This window comes from Carassius auratus, chromosome 21 (genome assembly GCF_003368295.1).
Source record: "Carassius auratus strain Wakin chromosome 21, ASM336829v1, whole genome shotgun sequence".
In the NCBI taxonomy this organism is placed as follows: Eukaryota; Metazoa; Chordata; class Actinopteri; order Cypriniformes; family Cyprinidae; genus Carassius; species Carassius auratus.
This window is the reverse complement of record NC_039263.1, coordinates 19,764,721-19,786,687: the sequence shown is the minus strand read 5'-3', so window position 1 is coordinate 19,786,687 and position 21,967 is coordinate 19,764,721. Positions and strand designations below refer to the sequence as shown.

At 35.5% G+C, this 21,967-nt stretch overlaps 1 protein-coding gene across 1 annotated transcript; it reads left to right on the top strand.

Annotated features, from left to right (window-relative positions):
* Positions 1-460: 460 nt before the first annotated feature.
* prlra (prolactin receptor a) lies at positions 461-21,967 on the top strand. Its single transcript, XM_026196600.1, has 9 exons — positions 461-689; positions 10,250-10,343; positions 11,290-11,422; positions 13,358-13,527; positions 15,049-15,215; positions 15,942-16,083; positions 17,083-17,179; positions 17,841-17,910; positions 18,481-21,967. The coding sequence occupies exons 2-9, from the start codon at positions 10,280-10,282 to the stop codon at positions 19,438-19,440; spliced, it is 1,803 nt and encodes a 600-aa protein (XP_026052385.1). The 5' UTR covers positions 461-689; positions 10,250-10,279; the 3' UTR covers positions 19,441-21,967.

Below are 21,967 nucleotides of genomic sequence, written 5' to 3'. Positions count from 1 at the left end.
AAAATACTGTGAAATGTTGTTATGACCGCAAGCCGAACATCTCAAATACTAGGCATGTGGGCTTCATGAGGGGAACCAAAATGTGTTTTGGACAAAAAAAAAAATTGTATAATAAGGCCAGCTTGAATTCTCTTGTGCTTTTTCACCTTTAGACATTCTGTTTTAATAATTTTATACTTTTAATAATACATTTCCATTTCATATATAATATAAATATATTAAATTATAATAATTACATATATTTACACACACCCAAACACACACACACATATAATTTTTGTTATTTTAAAAATTAAAGTGTTATTATTATTTTTTTATTACCAATATTTCCAAAATTAACCGTTTATGAATTATGAAAACTACATCAGAATCACAGCTTCACCACTGACTGACTGAACGCTCGTTCAGTACCGCGGATGAGATTAAACTCAGCGCAGAGTGGGAGGAGCTGAACAATTGAAGGCCACGCCCACTGTCAGACAGACCGGTTAGACGGGAGAGACCCATCGCCCGAAGGCATTTGACTTACCTGAGTTTTGTACTGAGGAGCGTACATCTGCTCAAGACACCAACTAAGCTTTGCGATTGTTCGGTTACATAAGCAAGGGAGGCAGAAATCAGCCAGTTCAATGTAGCCGTCCTGCTAGCGCGATCATAACGAGAGCTCTTCATCTCCTCATGAACAGCAGGTAAGCGCAGAACTGATCCTTTCTGCTCTGTGAGATCTCGAAGTGTATTGAATGCACTTGATTGAATTCGAATGAGAAAAAAATTATAGCATGCCTGCACAAGTAGGCTACCATGTTTATATTTGTAGGACAGTGCATGATCAAAAAAGTTCTGCTGAATGATTTAACTGAACTACATATTCATCGTGACATTAAATATCACATTTAAATCTACTTAATTTAAGTATATTATATTTACTATGGCTGTTATAATTATTAAGAACGAACATGTAGTGTGGCAACATTAAATTAACTGCATTTATTCAAGTAAAATAGATAGATAGATAGATAGATAGATAGATAGATAGATAGATAGATAGACACACACACAGACAGATACTGTAGTTTTGGTAAACTTTTTGTAAACTTTTTATACAGTTTTTAAAAGTGGAGTCTATATATAGTTAAATATTTATATAAAATATATATTTTTGTAATGTTTTATAAGTTTCACAATGGTGTTTCTGACATAGAGCAAAATAATGGTTTTGTAAAAAAAAATTAAAATGTGTAAAATGTTGGTCAGACTTTACATTAAAGATTTAATATATTTACTGTTGAATAAAAAATATGGAAACTTTGAATGAATATGAATGAACTGCAGCTGCACACAATTACATATTTAGTAGTAGGCTGCATGTTATTATTGTGCACTGCTATCATAATTCATATACACTTACCAGGCACTGTGATCTAAAGCGTGACTTAAATCTTTTTGATTTTGATGTTATCAAGTAGCCTCACACTGGCCCAGAATCAGAGCAGAGCTTTACAGTCTAATTATATTAGCGAGTGGAAAGTGCTGATATAGGCGTTCGTTATGTAATGAGCTTTGCATTGGTCTAATCCTGGGAATAAGAGGACAGAATAGCTGTGAAGTCTTTAGTGTTCTAGTTTGTCAGTGCAAGTCAACAGTTTAATAATAGGTGACTTGTTATGTTTGAGAGTTAAGTGTTGGTTTGTATTGTCATATTTGATTCTTTTGTCAGCTGGAATGGAAATGCAGTTCAAAATCTCATTTGAATATTGATTCGAAAATGTATAGTCTGGATTATGGACAGTTTTTCTAAATCTGCTTAATTGGTTACGACAGAAAATGAATGAAATATCTTTTTGGTTGCATCATTTGCTTTTAGTTTACACTGAGTTTGTAATAACTGTAATGCTAAACTGAAACAGGTTTCACGTTTGGTGATAGGCTATATTAAAAATAACCTTAATTGTTCATCTTGACAAGATCAACAGAGGTCAGACAAAGTGTATGAGCAGAAATCTTTAAAAAAGAATATCTATTTTCTGTTCGTATGCAGAGAATGACCCGAATCCAGGTTTTGTGCATGGCGTTGGGTACGGTACACACTGGAAGAGCGGACAATAGCTTCTTAACCTGATTAAACTGAGACCTGCCACTTCGTAAGCAGCCATTCAGCTGACTGTATCAATGAAAGTGTTCAACACACTTACACTTATCACTCTGCTTGTTTATTGATCCAGCTAATAAAATGCCTGCTATCGCAATAGTCTGACTTTTATTGATCCAGGGTCTGGATTGCCAGCAAGAATCAAACGTGTGGAGAGTAGATTGTGGCCAACATTTCTGACTGAACATATACACACACATATATAAACCAGTATTTGTAGCTTTTCATTTACAGTATATTGCTCTTAATGTTTTGAAAAGGAGTTTGTGGGATGTCAGTTTTCTGTTCAGCCCTGACCTATTTACTGATCACTTGACAAACTTGTTCACTTCTGTGTAACTTTATGTTTTTATTGCTTGGCATCAACAGATCCTATGTCAGAGTGATGTTGTCGTTTAGTCATCGCAGACTGTTTGCACTTCAGAATGAATCACTTTTGGAAAGCTGTGTTTACTCAGTTGGTTCTCATGTTGCAATGAATAAATTCATTAAAAAGACTGAAATTTCATTGATAATTGTTCCTTTTCTTGCAGTTCTCTATTTCCCATACTTTTAGATAGCTTCGGCGGTTAAGATTTTCATTGAATACTTACATTTCATTCTGTTCTTACTTCTTCCTAAAAATCCATTGTATAGATGCCAGCAGACTTGATATAGAATGCATATGGACTACTTTTATGGTCATTTATGGAATGTTTTTTGTTCTCTTTAGAGCTTCACAGATGAGACAATTCAGACAGGTGTTAATTTTTTCTCAATTACCCTAGATCGTGTTATTGATGTAGGACTGTTCTTTGCTAAGAAATAATTGACTGAACATAACCATGGAGCTTTTGAATTAGATGACTGATCAATGGACATAATGGAACATCAGTTTGGCATGCGGGTAATTCACTGCGATTTGCTGAGCGGATGTCATTAGAAGTCATTTAAAGTTCATTAAAAATACCATTTAACATGAGCAGATTACTGCAGTACTGAAATACTGTGGGTGAAGCAACCGTGGATGAATCTGTCTTGGTCTTGCAGAAATGTGAATTCACAAGCAGAAGCGCTTTCAGAGAGCTTGTCCGACTGGTTTCACCATTAATTTAAGTCGTTTTGTTTAATCCAACAACATTTTTATCTTTAACAAATAGTAAGGAGTATTTTGGGTTCTGCTCAGTACACGTGCTACTTCTTCTCTTTGCTTTTTGTATTTCTTAGACAGCTTGTTAATATAAAGCAATATAAAGCAAGATCAAATTCAGATGAACTCCTAGCAGTCGGATTCATAATGCTGCCCACTTACATTAAAAGCATAGTTCACCCAAAAATGAAAATCCTGTCATTAATTACTCACCCTCATGTTGTTCCAAGTCCTGCATTCATCTTCGAAACACATTTTAGATATTTGTCTAATAGCTCTCTGACCCTCAATAGACAGCAATGTAATTATCACGATCAAGCTCCAAAAACGTTGCAAGGACATCGGTAAAATAATATATGTGACATCAGTGGTTCCAACCATAATATTACGCCGCTACGAGAGTACTTTTTATATGCAAAGAAAACAAAAATAATTACTTTATTCAACAATTCGTCTCCTCCGCATCACCCTATAGTGCCATTTTGGAGAGAACGTAAACGCTGAACGTAAACAACGTATGCTGTTGTGTGTCAGCTGCACCACGCGACGCAGATACTTTGTTTTCCTTCAGATCAAAGCAAAAAAAAAAAAAATCTATCTATTTGTTTGCGCTTTGATCTGAAGGAAAACAAAATATCCACGTGGTGCAGCTGACACAGAACAGCATACGTTGTTTACGTTCATCATTTACTAACTGTTCCAAATTGGAGCAACTTTTTCTTTCTGAAACACAAAAGAAAGTATTTTCGGAAATGACTGATTCGCCTGATTGAGCCTGATTTATATCTCACTTATAAGATGTAAACTTAGAATTCAGAGAATAAAATTAAGAATTCTGAGTTTATATCTCACAGTTCTGAGGAAAAAAGTGATGTGAAAAAAGTAAATTGGAAACAAGTTTCCATAACTATCCCTTTAAGAAAAAGGCAATTCAGTAAAGACAAGCCTGTTATTTTATTGCTGCAAACTTGTAAACCAATGAGTAAATCATGTAATTCATCTTGAGTTTACATCTTCATTGTGTTCTGATTATACCTGAATGACGACGGACTACTTTAGAGATTTGTGTTGATTAGCCTAACGCAGTTATCACCGCCCACATAGACTAGATATGTCCCCAAAGACACAGGTCCACCCGTCAAAGATGTAATGATCCTAATCCCTAACGTTAGTCTGGATTTGGCTCATGGCCGATCACCTTTCAGGTCTGTCACTTACTAGTGCAAATCTACACCTCTGAGGAGGTGGGCTGGATCTGGCTTGTGCTGGATGGTAATAGACTGTATTGTGCAACTGCTGCAGAGTTTTGCTGCGGGGGCTGGAAAACAGTATTTGAAACAACAACACGCTGAAGACTCATGAAGACAAATGTCTGAACTGTCAGAAAAAAAGCGTTAATCGACCGTGAAAGTTTCTATTTCAGAGCAACTTTGACAGTTGATTCCTGCTATTTGTTTTCCACTAAATTCTGGATAATATCTAAACAGATGGTACCTTTTCTAGGAAATATTTAATTGTCTTTCTTGGACTGACGTTTGGCATGTGACAACATGCCCTATGTACACTGCAAAAAAAGGGTGTATGTAGATGCAGTTTTCACTGAGAAATTGCTAGTAAGTTTCAAAATTAATTACAAAGAATTGGCAAGTAACATAATTTAACATAATGAATTAAATATGAAATTTTTAAGTAAAAACATTGAAATAGTATGTGCTCCAATGACCTGTATTTACAACTTTTAAAAAACTATTTTTACAATTTAGAACCAAATCTGTGGAAGATTGTTTCAATCATGGAAAAAAAAATCTTACAATTCTGAAATAAAATTAAAAAATATATATTTTATGTTCACATCAGGCAAGTGGATGCATAATAAGTGGGAAAATTATGCAGTGTATTCTTTATCTACACTATTAAAATTGAATTTAACTATTAAAAAGGAGCGAATATCTATCTATCTATCTATCTATCTATCTATCTATCTATCTATCTATCTATCTATCTATCTATCTATCTATCTATCTATCTATCTATCTATACATATACATATATATATATATATCATTTATTGGCAGAAACAAAACAGATCAAAACAGAATTGCAAGATCTAAACAGAGAATTCTAATAGTTTTTCATTCTTTCACTCTTACTTTCTTGTTTCTGTCTACAGTACAATCTTTTTGACTCAAATACTTTTAATACGCATACAAATTGAAACATTATAGGTTTAATTGCATATAACTGTGCATTTCCTGAAGCAAACATACAGCTATGTTCTCTTCTCATAATAAGGGCTCTAATGTACTGCTGACAAATAATGATTCACAACCTCTCCTGGTCCAGAGAGGTCCAGGGTAGAAGCGAAAAATGTTGCCATGGCTACTACCACCATGTCATCTTATGACTGAACAGCTGTGTTGAGTGATACTGTAGGTTAAATGGTAAATATAATTAACTAATTGGAAAACGTTGATATGTGCTGAAGCCACCCATATAACCTCACTGCTCTGTGACAATACTATGACTATGACACACAAAGATCTCTAGTCTGGTCAAAATTATAGAATTTTAGAATTTTTTTAGGTAAAGATCATGTTGTATACATCTAAATTTCATGACTGGTTATGTAGTCCAGGGTGACATATTGTTAACACCCATTAGCATAGTTTAATTCTCGCAATTCACTGTGCAAATGTAAAACCTTCTATAAGTATAATGATGGAGCAACATTAGGTCAGGTAATCCTCCTAGATCTTTTCATAGCTTTAACCTGACAACATTAACTCCTAATGCCAGCAAGACCTCTCAGAGGTCTATATGGAATTATAGGGGACAGAAATGGCAAAGAAGAGTGGAGGGTGGGTGAGAGAGAGAGTGTATTGCTGGATAATCTTTAGATACGTGCCGACTTGTCGACAAGCCCCTGCTTGCAACCGTTCACCCGGCTTAGCAGCTTACCCACCCCCTTGGAAGTTATGTAAGATAGCTGTAAACAGTAGGAGGGAAGTCTTCTAATGCCAATTATCAGATCAAAAGGAACATTCTTAAAATCAAGAGTGGATAATGCCACCAGGAGCACACACACGATAAACAAATGGCTGCTGTACTGCTAGACGGAGATGATATTAATATTGTGTTTACCCTCACCGCAGGCACCACCGTGTCTGAATTTTCATTTTACATGACAAAGTTACAAGCCAGTTGGGTTCACTGATTGTCAGTGACTTTTCTGCAACAGTCCAGAGTGCAGCATTTGTTTGCCAATGAACAAGCATTAAGTGCATTATTCTAGTCAATAAATCCATGCAAGATTACTTCTGGGTTGCTACCTTTGCTTCAGGCCATTATTGCTACTTCATTTCTTGGCAAAAATAACTTGAAGAGCAACAATGATATACACATTGCAGCCAGATATGCCTGTTTGTGTTGTGCTGTCTCATTACTGTATTAAACTTGGTCCAGGATTCTGCTTTGAAGATTACAGGGTCAGCAATCCGCACACCTCTATAGCTTTACTGATTGATTGCCAATTAAGGTTAATAAACAAAACGAATTAGATGACAGTTAAGGGACAGTTAGTATATATATATATATATATATATAATTGTTTTCTCCTTTTCTTTCTGTTTAATACGTGTTCGTCTTATAGAGGGTTTAGTGAGTGAATTCAGAGTATCCCATTGAATTATTATTATTATTATTATTATAATTATTACAAAAATGAATTCTTAGTATAAAAAAAATAGTAATTTTGTTTAAAAAATAAACAATTTCTGGGTGGTCTTGGTAGTATTTTAGACTTGATGTTCTTAGGGTTTTGGGCAGCTGTCCTGCTGCTGTCCTTGGTACTGAATGGTATTTAAAGCTGACCACAGTTGATATTAGACAGATTTGATTCGCCTCATCTGACTGAAGGGATCAGGCAGGTTAAGAGAAGATTTTAGTTTCTTTCCTTCACACCATAAAATCATAGCTAAGTCAAAAACCAACCCTAGATTCAACAGATACTTTGGATGCTTTGGCTTTTATAGATGGTTTTGGCTGACTGACAGATGACAAAAGAGAATCCTAAATGTGAGGGGAACAAGCTGAAACTAGAGTAACAGGGCTGGGACAGACGCAGTGGGGTGGAGACAGGCCTCTGAGAGATGTTTAATTTCAAGTAAAGCAGGATGTGGATATTAAAAAGTGAGCAGAAAGAGAGAGTGTTGAAATGTTTGGAAACCTTTCACTGTGTCTTTCTTCTGTGAAATAAAAAAAAAGATTTTTTTAAAGATGTCTTCGTATTTTTTAATGAAAACGTTGAAGGGACCAGTGTTGTTTTGGACCCTAGCAACTTTCATTTTATGGACAAAATCATTTGAAACATTCCTCAAAATATATTTTTTGTGCTTTAAAGATGAAAGATAGTCATACAGGTTTGGAACCACCTGAGCAATAAATTAACATTCAGTGTTGAATGTAGTTTTGAAAATCCTTATTCGGGGACTACAGAGCCCATAAAGAGATATGTGATATTAAAAACAAATTAGTCATGAGGAAAGATTTCATTGCTTTTGTGCATTCATTCAAAAAAGGTATGTGTTCCCATGAGAAACTTTAATTAAAAACTTATAATAGAATTAATGTCAGGACACATCCTCTTAAACCTGTTGCCGCTATTATGTTATGGACAGAGACACTTTATTTTTTAAGTTGGGAATGGGTAATAGAGACATTCTCAAAAGCCTTGCAGTGTGCATGGAATCATTTAATTCAATCAATTAATTATTATTTCTTGTGCACGCTTTGTAGAATGCAACTGTTTTGTGAGAAAGTGCAACATTTCTAAGGGGAAACACCAAAGTTTTTTGAGAAAATGCAAAGTTTCTTGCAGAAACGCAAATGTTTTGTGAGAGAACCAAAATTTTGTAAGAGGAACCCTGTTGTTTTTCAAGATTTTTTTTTTTTTCATCACCATGTCCTTTTTGGGACAGAAATTGTTCAAATACTGTATACCAATCCATCCCAAGCCAACAGATGATTTTTCAGAAGTGCATATTTGAGTTGTAGGTTTATTGAACCATTCATGGTGGAAAGCACCAATCCCATGGCCTCCTTCAATCTTCATGCTCGTTGAACTCATTGAGGCTCCATAGGGCTGCTAGCTTGTGTCAGGTCAGTGTCATGCACTATTCCACTTTGCATTGCACTGGAGAATGAAGCCCAACACAGTTTGACTGAGTCTTTCTGTTATGATGATATAATCTCTTACGTAATCAGATATGGAGTATATGCCAGCTGGAGAAGATTTTTCCCCCCCTTTTTTTAATCTGTGATGCCACCCTGTTCACAAGGGGAAATAGAAGTTCTATGCTCTCTCTCTCTCTCTATTCCTCTCATTTTCTATCTGTAATGTTTACGTCGATGTCAATCTGTGGTCCTAATATCATGCTTTCCATGTGCTTAGTGCTTATTTTTGTCATCAGATTAATGCTAGAGATTAAGCCGATTCTGCGGAGTCAGATGCCAAATGTATTGGAATATAATGTATACACTGGTAATATCGTAAAGTGTCAGAAACTGATACTTTAAGTGAGAAAACAGCCTGCATGACAAAAATAAAAAATTTATTAATTGATTAGCTTGTGCTCACATGCTTGTTGGGCACAGTTTGAATTCATTCTCAAGGCTAAATGCTAATGAAAACAAATGGCTGTTAGTGCAGTATCCGTGGCTATTTAGTTTCCAGAAAATTCTCTGTCAAATTTTGCCAGTGTCAGTAAATTATATTTTGTTTCCTATTTAAAAGCTTAAAAACTGGAAATTTGTTTAGCTGTGTGTGTCTGTCATGATAATAGTTCAATTGTTTCCATAGACCTTTAAACTTTTCTTTGGAAGCATGGATCTGTCTGTCTGTTTTATGACTTGAGCAATTCATTCTGGAACTTTCACGTGTGCCAATAACAGTATTTCGTCTGAAAGGAGATGTTAAAAAGCACAGTGTAAAACCTTTGCCTCAAAGTTGTAAACATTCAGATATTACCCATAAAACTAGTGGGAAAATTCCAACACTAGGAGTGCTCTTTTACACGGTGCTTTGGCCAGGAAAAATGTAGAACGTGGCAGTTTGATGACTGCTATATTTTTAACTGGCAAGCAGTCGGTTGCAAAACCTCATAAATTATAGATGGTTCCTTTCAAGTTCACAGTAACTAAATGAGTTGGGCTGATCAGAATTGCTCTGTTCTCTAAAATTAAACAGGTCATGATTCATACTGTTCTTTGATAAGACGTACCAAAGGAACCTATGATTGAGAAAGTGTTGAAAGGTGCAGATGTGATGGATAGGCATTGTTTACTGCATGTCCAGTGAGTGACAAAGGACACATTTGATTATTGTGAAAGCGCCTCCTGTCATGAGTACAAGTATAAAATGTTATGTCTTCAGTTTGATGTACAGATAAGGAAGCATATTTCAACACAAACAGAAATGATAAAATCTGACCTTAATTTTTTATTTTTTTTTAAATCCGACGAATGCTAATTCAGAAAACATTTGATTTGATTTGAGCTAGAACTGCAATTATTTTTGGATCATATTTGTAAAATTCCTAAAATATCAGGAGTGGTTTATTTGACTGCTCTGGTTTAAGGAGCTGTTATTTTCAAGTGACAACGAAAGTTTTTTTAGTGAGTTTGGTGTTTGCTTCATTGTAGTGGTTCTTCATACTATATACAGTATCTTATGTTGATACTGAACACAAAAGGTTCATGAATATGTGAATCAGTTACAGTTACTGTTTCTACTCTCTTCAGTTTTAATATGTAGTCGTTCATTTTTAATGTGCTTGAAATCTTTATTTGTGAAAGATATGTTTTGTATTTTACAATAATTTCCCCATCTGATAAAGAATTATTGGGTTCATTATGTCAGTGGAAACCATACAGATGTAATATCTCACTTTTCCACTCTTGTCTCTCACTAACAGATCTAAGGATTTCAGAAACCATCAGGGACGATGAGGAACTCTGGTGCTGTGCTGATTTTGAGCTTTATTGCCAAATTAATATCACAAGCAGCAGGTGAGCAGCAAGTGTTAGGAGTTCTGTTACTGTATGTTTCTTATGAAGCTAGCAGTACAACCTGACAAACTTCATTTACTGTTCAACACCGTTCAAAAGTTAGGGGTCAGTAACGTTTAAAAAAAAAAGTTAACACCTTTATTCAGCATTAAATTGATGAAAATAACAGTAAAGACATTTTAAATTTTTTTTATTTCATATAAATGCTGTTTTTATTAATCAAAGAATGTATCACAGTTTTTACAGAAATATCAAGCAGCAATTCAGCATACTAGAATGATTTCTGAAGGATCGTGTGACACTGAAGACTGAGGGAATGATGCTGACAATTCAGCTTTTACATCACAGGAATAAATTACATTTGAACATATATTAAAATAGGTGTTATTTAATTTTTTTTTAATAGTCTTTCACAATATTGCTGTTTTTATTGTATTTTTCATCAAATAAATGCAGCTTTGGTTATTTAAAAATCTAACTGACCCACAAACTTTTAAATGGTTGTGTACATAAATGACTTTGAAGCTAAAAGTGCTACCACCAGACCCGGAGATCGTCTGAATGGATTCGAAAACAGTAAAACTCAACTGTTTAACTCTAGGAAAGTTGGAAAATGAGCCTATTTTCAAAAATAGTGGAGTGTTCCTTTAAGTTGATATCATCCTCACTATTTAAAACTATGTAAAATTTTGGATCTGATTCTCACGTTGTGATGCATTGATATATATAATGGAACTGAATGATTGCCATATTATTTACATAGTATTTACATGGTACTTAAAAGAAAACACAAATTAAACAAATTATTCTCAATAAATTCAATGTGAAACTTTACATATAAAATGTGTATGTTTCAAACAGAAAAATACCTATTTTACAAGATGTTAATGTAACATGATGTTGAATTCAATAATGTACTCTAAATGGGCACAATATGCGTCCATAGGTGTCAGTGCGCCAGGCAAACCCAGACTCACAAGCTGTCGCTCTCCAGAGAAGGAGACCTTCACATGCTGGTGGGAACCTGGAGATGATGGAGGTCTTCCCACAACCTACGCCCTCTACTACCATCTAGAAAAGTCAGTCTCTCTTCTACTTGTTCCCTTTCTAGAGCCGTTCTTTATTGTCTTGAGAGTAGTATTTTAATGCTTGTCCTTACTCTTTTCTTTGGCTCCTAATGAGGTTTCAAAAGTCTTGCTGTGTTTTGTCCTTTCCTCCAGTAATAAGCATTTTAAAGGTTTTTTTTCTGCCATGTGTTTACTTCCCTCTTTTTCTGAGCAAGTATGTGAAATAATCAGAAACCCATACATGACTTACCTCCAGCCAATACACACACATGCCCACACACCCTGTCCAATAACTCCTCAGATTTTCATCAGAGCGGATCCTCGTTACAGCAATGAAGTGTTTTGCCAACATTACAGACTGAGATTCAGCAAGTACTGTACACAAACATCATATCTAATACCGTGTAATACTGCACCGAGGGGAGTTCATAGAATTAATTTTAATACAGTTGGTCCAACTGAGTTGGATGTGCTGAGTTGGGATATTTCAAGGCTGCAATGAATAAATAGTGATATTAGTGGGGGGGGGTTAAAGAGCAAATTTTCTTTTCTTTATTGACAAACACTGGCTGAACCTTCATTTTCACCATCATAATGAAACATCAATATTTTGGGGCCATAAAAAAAGAATGATATTTTATATATATTATATTTTAATTGCATATAAATTGCATATTAATTGCATATATAAAAAAGCAACAAAAAAGTATATTTTGTGAATTTTAAGGAGTACACTAGTATATATACTACTGTTCAGAAGGTTTACTTTTTTTTTTAAGAAGTCTCTTACACTCACCAAATCTGCATTTATCACAATACAGTAAAAACAGTAATAATATTAAATATTATTAGAAAACTCTTTTCTATTTCAGTATATTTTAAAATGCAAATATTCCTGTGAAGCAAAGCTGAATTTGCAGCAGCTTAACATGCACATGATTTAATGTGCAAAAAAAATAAAGTTGTGCTGCTAAATATTTTTTTACAGATTAGCATCAAAGCCACTAGACATGGACTAAACGCAATTAAACTCAGTTTCTTTTTGGCCCAAACATAATAAATGCACTGATTAATATTTTTATGATATCAGTATGATTAGTATTGATGTTGCCATATTTATGACCAAAATATAGTTTTTCTGTTTAAGACTGCAACCTTTAGACTTTGGTTATAAATTGTCACAAACTAGCAGGATTTTTTTTTTTTTTTTTTTTTTGTAATTGTCTAATTTGTGTAATTGTACATCTTTCTGTTGATATCAGAATCAGAAGTAGTGTTGCCAAGTCCACAGTTTTCCCATGGAAATAGGCTTCTTTAACACTAAAGTGAAGTGACATTCAGCCAAGTGTGGTGACCCATACTCAGAATTCATGCTCTACATTTAACCCATCCAAAGTGCACACACACAGAGCAGTGAAAACACACACACTGTGAACACACAACCAGAGTAATGGACAGCCATTCATGCTGCAGCACCCGGGGAGCTGTTGGGGGTTCAGTGCCTTGCTCAAGGTGCCACGCTCAGTCGTGGTATTGCCGGACCGAGATTCAAACCCACAACCCTAGGGTTAGGAGTCAAACTCTCTAACCACTAGGCCACGACTTCCTCTCTAACCACTGTTGCTGCAGTTTGCTTTTCATGTCCGTCGATTTAAGTGAACCCAATGACATGATTTTTAGCCCCTAATATGTTAATTTTACCTGGGGAACCTGATCAAAAACGTTAATTTTACCTCACCAGAATGCTATTTTTACTGGGGGATCCCCCTTGAAATGTGATTGGGCTAGTTTTGAATAGAAATTGGGTGGGTTTTGTTGTGAAAGCCTGGCAACTCTGATCAGAAGAGCTTTATTACCAAGTATGTTTACACTCAAGGAATTTGACTTGACGACAGGAGCTCTCAGTGCAGACATAATTATATCATAAATTATTTGTCTCATATGCAGCTCGGAAACGATCTACGAGTGCCCAGATTACAGAACGGCGGGCGACAACTCGTGTTTCTTCAACAAAAACGACACATCGCTTTGGGTCAACTACAACATCACTGTGGTGGCCACCAATGCCCTGGGAAAGAACATCTCAGACCCTGTGGAGGTCGATGTGGCTTATATAGGTATGCTAATGAGTTTCCAACAATTAATTTGCACATATAATTTGTACTCTATCATCCCTTCTCTGTATTTCTCTTTTTCCACTCCTCTCACCTTATATTCCTGGATAATGTGTCATTCGTTTATAATTTTGTGAATTAGCACATAATAGACTACAGGTACAGACTTTACTGCAGTGGATCCATCAGTAAAAGGAATGTTACTGCTGCTTTATGGGATCACTGTTGCAAAAGAACATAATTTGGTCCTTGGGTCTTAAAATATCGTCGGTCACATGCTCTCAACTGCATTACGCCATAAGGCAGTTTAAAAATTAAGAAGATCGTCATTGTTTACTTTTAGTAGCAATTTTAGTTTTATCCCGAACAGTTTGAAAGGTCACGGTCCTTTGATCTGACGTTTTGTTCATTCAGTGCAACGCCATATTATCATTAACTCATATGTACAACTATAACTGAGACTAATCTTTAACTGATGTTTTTATTTATGCTGAAGGGGCGAAACATTCATTTGCAATACGAAGCACACTTTTCTGTTCCTGCTTTTTTGCTTCTTCAGCAAGTTTGCGTGTAAAGGTCACTTAGTTTGACCTTATTAGGTGTCAACTATAGTTTCCCACCCTCAAACTGGGAAAAAAACTAGTTTTGTGCTGAATTTACAGAGTGTTAAATCCATAGTTCACCAAAAAAGAACTATAGGGGCTGTCAAGACCAAAACATGTTTGCAATATAAGCAAATCAGATTTGATTGCTACAGTGGAGAGTAGTGACTTATAGTTCAGTCTTTTCCTCATACAAAGCTATATGGCTTTAAAAGGCTTGCTTTAAATTGCAAGAGTCATATGGTGCACTTTTTTGGAATTTGACAGGCCCTGGTTACTGTGCATTTTTATTATACTCTATGGAAAAGCATAAACATTCAACAAAATATGACACGTTCCATGGAAGAAAGAACAATATACAGGTTTGAAAAGTCAAAAACACGACAGAATTTTCTTCTTCTTCTTTTTTTTTACTTTAAAAATGTATAAAAATGTGAGAAAAATGAGTCTTTTTTATTATTATTAATACTTAATTTATTCAGCATTGGCACATTTAATTGATCAAAAATGACAGTATGTTGTTTCAAATAGATGCCGTTCTTCTGAACTTTATGTTTAGCAAAATATCGTGTATGCGTATCACGACTGCACAACTGTTTACATGATGATAAGACTTTCTTGAACAGCAAATCTGAATATTAAATTGATTTTTGAACGTTTATGTGATACTTAAGACTGGAATAATGATGTAATTTCAGTTTTGCATCACAGGAATAAATTAAATATTTAAATTTATTAGAAACCGGTTATTTTTATATTTGACGATATTACTGTTTTAGGATTGTTTACATGATCAAATTTAAATGTTCTGATAAAATTATTACTACAAATCAGAATAGTTGTGTTAAAGTGAGTGAGCGGTAGGTTTAACTTGTTGTATATTTTTATAATGGACTTCTTGAGCTCTCCTTTTCACCCACAGTTCAACCAAACACTCCAGAGAACGTGACAGCAGTCGTGGTCGATGAAGACCAGGGTCCGTTCGTGAGAGTGTCCTGGGAGAAACCCCGGACCGCAGACACTCGCTCAGGGTGGATCACACTACAGTACCAGCTACGAGTCAAACAAAAAAAAGATAAAGAATGGGAGGTGGGTTTAAAAAAACTAATCTTTGTGTCTTTAGAAAATGTTTGATTATCAGTTACGTCTGTAGCAGTTTAACTAGATTGAAGTCTAGATAATATTGAGATGGACTTTTGCTACCCTGTTCAGACATCTAGAATACAGTTGGACATCTTCACAATATACTTCACATGCTTGGTGTTATGGATTAGCATTGTCGAACCAACATGCTAAAAGCTGAGCCAACAAGTTAGAAAATAGTTCAAAGTAGCTGTTGTTTGTTTGTGACTTTATCCGAGATCTTAAATGAATGCAATGCTAAGGGCAAGTTAGACTGAGCAGTTTAATCATTGACTGTCCCAGTCTAGGTTTATGTCTTCATTAGTCTGCAGAAACCTGAGGGAGGCTAGATGTGCAGAACAACAGTGACTAGATCAAACCAGATTTTTCACCCTAAAGGCTGCACTTCAGTAACACAGAGGCATGAACAATAATGATTGCCTAGTAACAGAATAAACTGAGAGCAGTAGTATTGGCTCATGAACCGAGACAACATATGTAACTGATGATTATTGCTGATGATGTATCCGTCTTCAGTTTAAATGCGGACTAGATAAATATTTAAGTAAAATCTACTTGGATCTGAATTCATACAAATTGAAGCGTATATTTTGTATCTTCATATTGATCAATGAGACTTACATTATAAAAAGTGTTTCAGTGGTAGCTTATGCTCTCTTTATCTCACTGTAGGAATATGATGCTGGCATGCAGAAGTACTACAATGTGTTCAGTCTTCACCCTGATAAAGAGTTCATGGTGCAGGTGCGATGTAAACCTGATCACGGGTTCTGGAGTGAGTGGACCCAAACCACCTACGTCAAAATGCCAGACTGTAAGTCTTTATTTTTCTTTAGTCGTAAATGCAAACTTGGTCATAATAAATATTTTCAGGGGAATTACCAAATTAAAAAATTCAATAATATTTGTAATAATATTTGGGGGGGAAATACAATATATAATATTTTTATAAACGCATTTTTACTCATATTTAATGCAGTTAAACCATTTATTATAATAAGTTGTCATAATTTAATTATTATTAAATTCTATTACCAGCATAACAGTTTCTGGTTTAATTGACATCTGTTATCCCAAATTTTCAGTTGTCAGACTTTTGGACCTTTAGATATAAAAGATATAAGACATTAAAAATGCCAACCCCAGAACGTATAAAACGTGCACCAGGAGTGATCCAAAAAATCGTCATGTCTGAAAATATGTGCTCAGTTTAGACACATGTAGGAAAAGCAAAACATTTCTAGTCCAGCAGGTTGAGGCATGCATGAAGCCTATTTAATTATCGTCTAGCAGAGAGCCATTTCAGGACCACAATCTGTGTCTCCATGGTCTTCTGCCGAGCCTGAGAACAAATCTGCTCTTCACATATGTATCTAGAAGCTCAGACAATTCTAGAGGGAATACTAACAGGCCTTCAGTTTTCTCCAAGGAGTTATGAACTCATCCTCAGCTAGCTCAGATAGCACAATTTCAGCAGTGCACGTTTTTGAGCCGCAGCTCTGGCTGGGCCTCAGTTGCCCGGGAGCTTCCGTGGAAAGCCAGGCCCGGTGGGAGTTGCACTTAACAGTGGCAAAAATGAAATAGAGCAAAATGAGTCAGAGATTTTTCCAGCTCAAAGCATTTTTTTAAAAAAAACACGATGTCCAAACTTGTTTATTTTGAGAGTGTGTTATTTTTAAATGCAGTGACCCAATTTTACCTACTGTTTATCATTTTTTTTATATATATGATTTGTCATAAGTGGAAAAACAAATTGCAGTAGAGATGCACTCTATTAATCACCATTTCCTGATTTTGTGTTTGCGATATGTAGATATACCCAGAGAACGTTCACTGTGGATCATGATCACGATATTCTCTGTCTTCATCGTCCTCATCCTCACCTGGACTCTAAATGTGAAACGAAACAGGTGCGTCTTTGAGCCTGAAATGTTTCCTAAAATGATTTGTTTTTAAAAAAAATTATTGATTGTATTTTACTTTTGATATTAAATGCAAGGTTTTGCATTTTATTCTATATCATCTTACCATCTTATAACCATCATTGGCAAATGTAAAGACCATTTATATATAGGCTATATTTGCCTCTTTGTTTTTGCTGATGAATACTCGTTATGCAGGATTAAACTGCCTTCAGAGGATTGATTCAGATCTTGCAGTACCACACTTTACTCTCATATGTAGTTTTTAGGCCAGCTTCTCTCAGCACAGATTTAAATAGACAAAGACAGACTAATTACATTGTCAAATAACGTGAGGCATTTTCAACAGTACAAGGACGAACAGGATCCAAAATTAATCTTTTAATCCTGTCGGGACACGTGGAAGCTTTTGTTCCGTATTCTAGATAAGTCCCTTTTCAGTATCCATAGTGCTTATATTATGATCAAGCAGGATAACATGTTGAAAGACATTAATCTTAACTGTGCAGTGACATAGAATTAATGACAAATTACTAATTAACTCCCAAACACCTCAAGAAAATATCATTAAAAAAATATCATTAAACGGTTTATTTAACCTTTGAAAAAACTTTTTCAATCTTATTCTGATTTTTATATTTGTATTCAGTGTGAAGCTTTGTTTGCTGCCTCCTGTTCCTGGACCAAAAATCAAAGGATTCGACAAACAATTGCTCAAGGTAATAAAAGAATCACTCATGCGCCTCGAAAAAAAGGCCTGCGTTCAAGTAAACTTTAAAATTTATCAGGTTAGCTTTAAGGTAGACTGCCTAATTTCAAAATATTAAGTATTATGTTATGCAACCATTTATTTATACAGTATTTATTTAATACAGATTACATCAAAGCAGCTACACAGTAATAAACTGGACACCCCATAGTTCACCCAAAAATGAAAATTCCCTCATCATTTACTTACCCTCAAGTTATGCCAAACCTGTATGAGTTTCTTTCTTCTGTCGAACACAAAAGAAGATATTTTGAAGAATGTTGTTAACCACACAGTTGCTGGTAGCCATTGACTTCCATAGTATTGAAAGAATAGTATCCTCCAAACATTCCAACATTCATCAAAATATCTTCCTTGGTGTTCAGCAGAATAAAGAAACTCATAAAGGTTTCAGACAACTTGAGTGTTAGTAAATGATGACAGTTTTCAGTTTTATAAAGGTCTTAATATCTTCCCTCATGCCACATTTAATTGCATTTTTGAGGAAGTTATCTCACTTGCTTTTCTTGCTTTTTTACAGAGCGGAAAGTCAGAGGAAGTTTTCAATTCTCTGGTGATCCAAGGTTTCCCCCCAACCATTGATTACGATGACTTACTGGTGGAGTACCTAGAGGTGTATGACAATGAGGAGCAAGAATTGGTTTTGGACAGTAAAGATCTATCCGAGGACTGCATGAAGTCCAAAAGCCCGTCAGACTGCGACTCGGGCCGTGGAAGCTGCGACAGTCGCACTCTGCTTTTGGAGAAGTGCATGGTGGGACGGGAAGGGAGCAGAAGCGATCAACATCAGTACAGCCAGCATGGAGAAACAAGCTGGGCTTCAACTGAAAGCAGTGAATGCCAGGGTCTTGAACCTGGTTCTCCAGAGTTCTCTGATGGACGTGTGAAGACCTGGCCTGTTGTGTTTTCGTCTCCGCAGCCTCACCACCATTACCAAGTGGAAGCTGTGAAACCGGTCTACCACAGCGTCCCAGAGATCCTCAACCATTCATCACCACACGCAATGCCAGCCAACTACCAAAACCTACAGCATCAGGACATCCCACAACAGGAGGGCCGCTTCGGTAAACCAGCCTGCAGACATTCCCAAAGCTACACCCACGGCCTCGACACTCCTGCTCCCGGCGTATCTCCGTCACGTTCTCTGGAATACGTGGAGGTGCAAAGGATCAACCCGGAGAATATGCTTCTGCTTAGGCCGCTTTCAGACCAAAACCGTGAACCTGAGGGGTCCGATTATGCTGGGGAGGACTACAGCAAGGTCAAAGAATTAACATCAAACAATATTCTGCTTCTGCAGAGGGATACGTCCTATCAGTGTGCGGACGGTTACAGCCAGGCTGGTCAATGCACAACCCAGCAACCACCTCACCCCTGCAAACCTGTCATCTACCAATCGCACAGTGGGATGCCACAGGAAGGCATGAGGGTGATGGGAAATGGTTATGTGGACACAACAGTCCTAATGCCATCCTACTAGTACATATGGTTCATAGCAATGCAGCAAAAACAATAAGCTGAACATAAAACCACTACATGCCAAGCCCAGAGATAAGTGCTTTTTCCCCTCTCAGATCTTGCTACAGTGATTTAATGAAGTAGATTTATATTTATAAAAATAGTTGGTTTTAATTATATTGAATTAGCAAGAGAATCTAGTTTCAGAGATGAGGTCTGAACTTTTATGCAAGCACTGTTAAGAGTCTGGACTCATTGGCTTTGAAGGTTTCATAAAGAACCCTTTAACATCCATGGAACCTTTCCATTGCACAAGAGGTACACGGTTCTTTAGACTATTAAAATGTTCTTCACACTAAGAAAAAAAAAACGGTTTCAAGAACTATGGACTAAAATGTTCTTTGGGCGTCGCTGTGAACACCGCCCCCCTCCCTTTTTTTGGAACCTTTATTTTTTAGCGCGTGATAAGTCATCGATTTTCTTTCTTTGACCGATTGTGTACTTTGATGAGGTGACTTAAAACACCCAAAACAGTTATCTTTACCCTTAAATCAAGTCTTTAACGTTAACATGAGATCCCATTTGCTGCAAAATTCACTTAAATTCTGTATGTTCTGTATTCTGTATGTATGTTAGTCAATAGCGCCATTTAGACACTGATTTCACTGGAAATTCTACTTTTCAAGATCCAGCAACCGCCACTGAAATTCGCCAATACCTTTATGCTGGTTTACTCAGAAATATATGGTATTTTGAAAGTTAAATTGGTTGTGAATGCCATTTCTTGTTAACTTTGAATGACTTGTCGTGTTTTGAGATTCATGAGATTTGAAAACTTAGCACTTAGCATAGTTGCCCTCAGCGATCCACTATGCATTATGTTGTATGTATTTTCATCATGGCAGTGTTTTTAAGCCACTACTTTTTTATGCCGCTGTTCACTTCTAAACTAAATGATGTGGTCTGTTGCTATAATGTACATGGACTTTGTTTTATGAACTGATCTTAAGTTTTGTTAGAGCATTCACTCAATTCAAAACTTTTGCTTGAATGAATTTTAACTATAATGACAGTATGCTGCATATTATATTAACACAAGAGCATTATTTGCAGTCAGAGTCTGTTTCTACCTACTGTAATCCTGCTGGAAATACAACATAATCTCAGCCATACAATTCTAAATGTCTTTGCTTATTAATGGTAAAGTGAATAAATGAAAAGGGATTTGAACTGATTGTTAACTCTTATAATTTGAAAGAATTTGCCTTTGGTATATTTACAGCTCTTTTAGGTGGAGGAAAACTTACTTAAACACTCCTGCCGAATGTATGTGTCAGAAATGTTATTGGCACTGATTTCAAACACAAAAGCAAAACCGGTGTTAAATGAAAAATTGCAAACTGCCAGCATTCAATTAATTTTCCAACTGTGTTACAGTGAGTTGTTCACTGTAAGAATTTGTGTGTTTCTGTGAATGTTAACCTTGCGAGAATCTATTTTTCTAAGTCTGTTTGTCCTTAAATCATAGGTAGTCATTAATTCAGCTCTGCAAATTTTTACGTTTGATATAATAGAAATATTTTTTTTTAATTATAGAGATCGGCATATATGCATTTAATCCAACTAAACAGTTATTATCTTGTGCATATACAAACAATTAAAACAGTTACATGGAGACACAGAAGATTTTAGCCCTTGCCAGTGCAAGAGTCAACCTCCACATGTTGCCTTATTTTATGCATACATCTCTTAAAGCCGACTGAGGTGTATTTTTATTTATGTATTTTTTGGAAAAGGTCATTTACTAAATATATATTTATGTCTAAAGTTGCATTACTCATACATTTAAATATACAAAAATTATTCAGTTGTTAAATATAATGTAGAAAAGCATTTATATACCTACAGGTAATTTATATACGGATAAATAGTTCTGTTAGTTTTGCCTAAGCGGTACAAAAATCACCTCATCTAACTTGATTTGTGAGTGGCGTAACGTTTTCTTTGTTGCTCAACAGTCATATATTCTCAGTTTCATAATAAATCTGCATGAAAAAAGCACAATTTTGTTTTATAGATTTCTAACTCAGGCAATGTCAAATCTACAAAATGTGTGATTGTTACAGTATACAGTACAATACAGAAGCCTTGGGGCTACAGTGTGAAATAATATTTAAGTCTTTTCGTCTGAGAGTTAGATATCTTACAGTAAAGAAAATGCATATGAAGATTTTCTCATTTAGGGATTACATCTTTCTAACTGAAATCACATTTTTTACTTCATTCAACCAAACCCAAAACCATCTGACTAAATGAACTGTTCAAAACACAAAAATGTGTTTTACACAGTACTATTATTATTATTTATAGAATTATGTGGCTATTTTCTTTACTGTCTTTTGTCTTTACTGTCAAGTCACTCGAGGTGCTGAAATTAAATTTGTGTTGATAACCAATGTAAGAAATACATCTACTGTGTGTTCTACTGTGTTCTGCTTTTATTTGTGAAATTGCATAGCAAAACCATTAAAACATATGCTCAGATTGTT

What these genes read in the sequence shown, in the direction of transcription:
- prlra (XM_026196600.1), top strand. Translation starts at nt 10,280, where the DNA reads ATGAGGAACTCTGGTGCTGTGCTGATTTTGAGCTTTATTGCCAAATTA. An exon ending in CTAAATGTGAAACGAAACAG is followed by an intron (nt 17,180 to 17,840) that starts GTGCGTCTTTGA and finishes ATTTGTATTCAG; the next exon opens with TGTGAAGCTTTGTTTGCTGC. An exon ending in TCGACAAACAATTGCTCAAG is followed by an intron (nt 17,911 to 18,480) that starts GTAATAAAAGAA and finishes GCTTTTTTACAG; the next exon opens with AGCGGAAAGTCAGAGGAAGT.